The sequence below is a fragment of the Lepus europaeus genome, chromosome 10 (genome assembly GCF_033115175.1).
Source record: "Lepus europaeus isolate LE1 chromosome 10, mLepTim1.pri, whole genome shotgun sequence".
Lineage (NCBI taxonomy): Eukaryota > Metazoa > Chordata > Mammalia > Lagomorpha > Leporidae > Lepus > Lepus europaeus.
The window spans coordinates 118,223,821-118,229,820 of NC_084836.1; the positions used below are offsets into that span (position 1 = coordinate 118,223,821).

The window sequence follows — 6,000 nt, forward strand, 5'->3', positions numbered from 1 at the left end:
ACTTGGGCCGTCTTATACTGCTCTCCTAGGCCATAGCAGAGAGCTGGATCAGAAATGGAGCAGCCGGGACTCGAACTGGTGCCCATATGGGATACCGACACTGCAGGCGGTGGCTTTACCTGCTATGCCATAGCACCAGCCCCTCCTCAGCTTTTCTTAAGCAAGGGAGTGACTCCAGGATCTCCCTCCACAGCAGGTGTGCCTTTTAAAATCCATGTTTGTGGGGCCAGCATTGTGGTGCAGTGGGTTAAGCCACCAATTGTGATTCCAGCATCCTATATTGGTGCTGGTTTGAGTCCCAGCTGCTTCACTTCCAATCCAGCTCCCTGCTTATGATCTGGGAAAGCAATGGAAGATGGACTAAGTATTTGGGCTCCTGCACCATGTGGGAGACCTGGAAGAAGCACCTGGCTCCTGGTTTTGAACTTCAACTCTGGTCACTGCAGCCATCTTGGGAGTGAACCACTAGATGGAAGATCTCTCTGTCTCTTTCTCTCTCTGCAACATTACCTTTCAGATTAATAAATATTTAAAAAAAAACACACAAAACCATGTTTGTGTTATTGAACGAACTGTTAATTAAGTCACAGCCGAATTATCCACGCTCTCATGGAGCTTGCTCTATGTTGATCCTTACCATATATATTCTTAGGGGAGATGAACAGTCTTCTGCAAAAAACAAACCAGAAAACATAGTATTCCTGAAGTCCTTGGGAACATTTCAGGTATTTCTCCCCAGAATCCCTAGGCTTAGTCATTGGTTTCTCCCTTTAGCTTTGGGTGAAAAAGGGATAAATGACTGTCATTCTCTGACCTTACAACTTGGCATCTCTGGAGCTGATGTCTTACTAAGTAAAGAGCCATGTTCTGTCTCTGATGATTGATTTGGTCTGGCCTGCAGATGTGGGGGACTAAGTGTCCTGTCCTCTCTCATGGTGTGATCTTTGAACTTTCAGAGGCTCAGTTTCTCATTGACAATCCATCGATTCTACAGATGAGCAAAGCACACAGGCAGCCCCTGCAGGAGGCACGGCCCACCTCCAAGACCATTGGATTGGAGGAGATGCAATACAGTCGTGCATGCACCTGTTGGTGTCAGGTGACTACTATCTGCTGAGGTTGCCTTCTGCTGGGTTCTATATGGGACCAGGATACTCAGACAAAATAGTTAAGAGCTGTTGCCCCTTCATAAAGTACCTCTCATAAATTCAGATACAGCAGAATGTGGTGACAGATGGCCTTCAAAACCAACCAGTGATCTACTTCTTCCACAGAAAAGACTCTTGACAGAATTTAATGTTTGTTCTGTCTTTAATTGATATGCATAGCTCTTGATTATATGGATTTTTTTTTTTTTTTTTGGACAGGCAGAGTGGACAGTGAGAGAGACAGAGAGAAAAATCTTCCTTTTCTGTTGGTTCACCCCGCAATGGCCGCTCTGGCTGGTGAGCTGTGGCCAGCACACCGCGCCGATCCGAAGCCAGGAGCCAGGTGCTTCTCCTGTCTCCCATGGGGTGCAGGGCCCAAGGACTTGGGTCATCCTCCACTGCACTCCCAGGCCACAGCAGAGAGCTGACCTGGAAGAGGAGCAACCAGGACAGAATCCAGCGCCCCGACCGGGCCTAGAACCTGGGGTGCCAGCGCTGCAGGCGGAGGGTTAGCCTAGTGAGCCGTGGTGCCGGCCTGGAATTTTTAAAATCCTCATTGTACATTGACAGTTTTTGAATCAGATTTATCTGATTGAGATATAGTTTACATTTGATAAAATTCAACTTAGGGACTGGGTTTTAGCCTAGCAGTTAAGATGCCAGTGAAAATATCTGTGACATCACAGTGCTTGGGTTTGACTTCTGGCTCCCGTTTCTGATTCCAGTTTCCTGCTGATGGGCACCATAGGAGATAGTGGGTGATGACTCAGATTTCTAGTGTTCAAGCCCCCGCCTGCACTGCTCTCCATGCAGCCACGAGGAGCCGACGCACAGGTTTTCAGAGCCGGCCCATGGCATCAACCCTTTCGTTTTGTGTCTCCATGAACAGGAGCAGCCCCTGTCCCCGCAGGCACTGACCTTCATCGTAGTGTTGAACAGTGTGGGTGGACACGATCACCGCCGAACCATTCTGACCACACTCACTGTCCCATGTCACCTGCAACAGAGCACGTGGTGTTGTTGTCAAGTCTCTGGGAAAACTGGAAGGACTCAGGGAAGAACCTTAAAGCTACACTACAGACATGCCTCTCAGAAAGCAAACTTCACTTAAAGACTGTGTTTCTGGAACTTTTCCAGCTTCCCATCATGCCTCAGAGCAGCAGAATCACCCACGCTGAGGACTGGGTTCCTGCTACCACAGAGCACTTTGTCGTGTGCTTCCTCACCCCATAACCACAGGCAGGCACTGACCCATTGTACAGATGGGGCGCTGAGGCTCAGGTGGGGCCCTAAGAGTGGGTGGGTGGAGCAGGAGTTCACAGCCAGTTCTGAAAGCTGTGAGGCTACCTGCACTCCACTGTCTCGCACACGCAGTCTTCCACCAGGCCTCAGTCAACAAACTTGTCAAATACAGGAGGTCCGTTGTGGGCCTTGGGTTGTCACCTGCTCTGCACGCCCTCCCTCTGTCTTCATCGTTGCAGCCCTTTCCACTTTTAGGCCACTGTTCTATTCTTTTTCTCTTCTAATATTTATATAGGTATATTAAAAGACTGTGTATACAGCGTTCACACACACAGGGCACTTCAAACAGTTTGTAGAAAATAGAATCCATTCTTTGTGAGTGAGGCCCCTGTGGAAAGAGGTGGCCATCAAAGAAGGATATACTTTTCTCTAAAGGGAAGAAAGAACTTCCACCTTGGTTATGGCCTTGTCTAAATACTGAAGGAGATTGTGGATTCAGAAGGCTTCCATAGCCTAGGCAGCTCATGACAAGAGCCTCAGGTGGTTACTGATGTCATACACAAGAGTGTTAATTGTTAAATTAACAACAGGAGTCACTGTGCACTAACTCCCCATGCAGGACTTCTGTCCGCAATGAGTTGTATTGTGAGGGTTAACTGAAAAACTAATTCTCAGTTTTTGTGTGTGTGCATGTGTGTGCAAATTGTTGAAATCTTTACTTAGTATAGAGTTGGCCTTCTGTGTACAAAGTTAATTGAAAATGAATTTTAATGGGGAATGGGACTGGGAAGGGGAGAGAGAGGAGGAGGAAGGGTGGGAGTGTAGGTGGGAGGGCGGGTATGGTGGGAAGAATAACTCTGTTCCTAAAGTTGTATTTATGAAATTTGTATTCCTTAAAAAATAAATAAGTTAATTAATTTTAAAAAAAGAAAATAGAGGCCGGCGCCGTGGCTCAACAGGCTAATCCTCCGCCTTGCGGCGCCGGCACACCGGGTTCTAGTCCCGGTCAGGGCACCGATCCTGTCCCGGTTGCCCCTCTTCCAGGCCAGCTCTCTGCTGTGGCCAGGGAGTGCAGTGGAGGATGGCCCAAGTGCTTGGGCTCTGCACCCCATGGGAGACCAGGAGAAGCCCCTGGCTCCTGCCATCGGAACAGCGTGGTGCGCCGGCCGCAGCGCGCTACCGCGGTGGCCATTGGAGGGTGAACCAACGGCAAAAGGAAGACCTTTCTCTCTGTCTCTCTCTCACTGTCCACTCTGCCTGTCAAAAAAATTTAAAAAAAAAAAAAAAAAAAAAAAGAAAAAAAAAAAAAAAGAAAATAGAATCCAAAGATAAATTTGGGTCAAAAATGTTTGAAATAATATACAAAGGGTCATCAAAAAGTTCACAGAAGCACACTTTATAAAAAACGATGCAGGGATTTCAAAATATTTTTGCAATAAAGTAAACATACCTTTTAATTTCATTTTCCACAAGCTTTTTGATGTGCCTTTGTACATACTCACATGGGAAGAAAAATAGTTGCAAAAGAGAATATGCTTTATGTTATTTTAGTAATAAATTGTACTGCCAACAGCTAATATTAACTATTGATGATATGCTAACCATGTTGCATGTATTGCCTTATGTTGTTAAAACTCATTGTAGTGAGAATACTTGTTAAATGAGTGCAGAGAGAAAAAAACCTTGAAGACCAAATGCCAGTACCTGGAGATGGGACCCTCCTGAGGTCGTGAAGAAGAATTTCTCTTTCTATTTGTGTGATGGTGCTCTTGTCTGAAGTCAGTCTGTGGTCTTGAACTTAGCATTAACTCTATCTAAAAATCTAAACATTAAATCATTTGGCCTAGATGTTACAACTGGCATTCCCAGGTCAGTACTTGGTGGATATACAAATCTGATATTTAAATATTTTGGAGTCAGTTGCCCATATTTAGAACTTGGAATATTTCATTAACAGTTTTTCAGCTCCCAGTGGGAAGCAAGAACACAGGGACACTGGTCACGTCATTGGCGTACGTCAGCTGGAGCCTATAGCCTTCAGAGGCCTGCCCCCACTAAGGTTACTTTTTCACTTCCCAGCTCCTGGAGGCTCACAGTTGCCAGAATTAGCTGGGTTTGGCGTCGCCTGGGGAGCTGAGGAAATCTGAGTCCTGGGCCCCCTACCCAGAGTTGTGAATGGCGCTGGTCTCTCGGGGTCAGGCATCAGGTGATGAAAGCAACTCAGGTGATTCTACTGTGTACCGCCCGAGGCCGTGCTGCAGGCATTTAGGTTTTCATGGCGTTTCCTTAACTCTGACCTGTCGGGAGCAGAGTTCCCTCTGCATTCTGATCTACATTAGCTCCTAGGTATATGTCTCCCTCCTGGAGGGCCCTCCATGTTGAGCAAAGCTCTGGATTCCACGCTGAATTGATGTGAGAAGCAGCAGTGGTGGAAATTCCAGCTTTCCACTGCCTGGCGGTAGAAGGTCCAAGGACAAGCATTTGAGTCTCCTTGGTCTCAGCCTTTGAGAGGTGTCTTCCAACTCCTAGATCCTCACCTTGGCTGCACGCTGCAACAGCCAGGAGCTTCGAAGATACTGATTCCTGCTCTCGCTCTGCACAGCTGCTGATTTCATTGGCCTAGATGGGCAACTCAGGTGTCAAGAAGTTCTAAAAGTTTCCCAGGTGATTCTAATGTGCAGCTAAACCATGAACCATTGCTCTAGACCTGAGCTTCTCAGCATGGTGGACATTTGGGGTCAGCTCCTTCCTTGCTGTGGGGCGTCCTGTGCATTGTAGGATGTTTGGCAGCATCTCTGGCCTCCACCCACTGGGGAGCACCCTCTCTTATGAGTTGTGACCATCAAAAATGTCTCTGGACTTTGCCAAGTGTCCTGGTGCAGGGGAGGAGCAAATTGACTCATAATTGAGAGCCCGCCTGGAAGCAGGTAGCAAACTGGTTTCAAAGGAATCACTGGTGGAGGCTCCACGGGTGCTAAGCTATGCAGTTTCTGCTTCAGTCTGCCTTAGGTGGGACCTCAGAACCTGCAGTTTGGACGAGCTCCACAGTGGCTCCTAGAAGCCTCCCGAGAATGCAGCCCATCACCAGCCATTGTGTTCTGTCCTCCCTGGCTTTCCCCACTGTAGCCAATGTTCCTGGGGCTGCAACTGCATACCTTGTAAGTGTCCGCTTCTGATTCACTTTCTTGGTCTTCAACTCTCTGTGGAACGCTCATCTGGTTACCCATTGTTCCTGCAATGGAGAAGAAAATGAGAGAGGGAATGAGAAAAGCAATCAGAACCAAAAGCAAACAAAAATCCAATTCCTATGTGGGAAGCAGGGGTACAGAGGCCTGCACATGTCTCTGGGGTGGATTCTCACAGGCCCAGCCTCGACCTGACTGTTTAGATTCATTTTGGGGAATGAGAGGAGATTTTGGAGCCTTACATCGAACACAATTGAAGTCACATGCAGCACTAATTTTCTTTTTTATTTGACAGGTAGGGTTATAGACAGAGAGAGAGAGACAGAGAGAAAGGTCTTCCCTCCATTGGCTCACCCTGCAAATGGCCGCCACGGCCAGCGCTGCACCGATCAGAAGCCAGGAGCCAAGCACCTCCTCCAGATCTC

At 47.5% G+C, this 6,000-nt stretch overlaps 1 protein-coding gene across 1 annotated transcript in view; it reads right to left on the minus strand.

Moving 5' to 3' along the window:
* The window catches only part of BCAS1 (brain enriched myelin associated protein 1), a 100,211-nt gene extending 94,594 nt beyond the window's left edge, over positions 1-5,617 (minus strand). The window contains exons 1-2 of the mRNA XM_062202577.1: positions 5,546-5,617; positions 2,067-2,145 (exon numbers count right to left, since the gene is read on the minus strand). Coding sequence (XP_062058561.1) covers positions 2,067-2,145; positions 5,546-5,617 — 151 coding nt within the window. The remainder of the gene's footprint in view (positions 1-2,066; positions 2,146-5,545) is intronic.
* Positions 5,618-6,000: the final 383 nt, after the last annotated feature.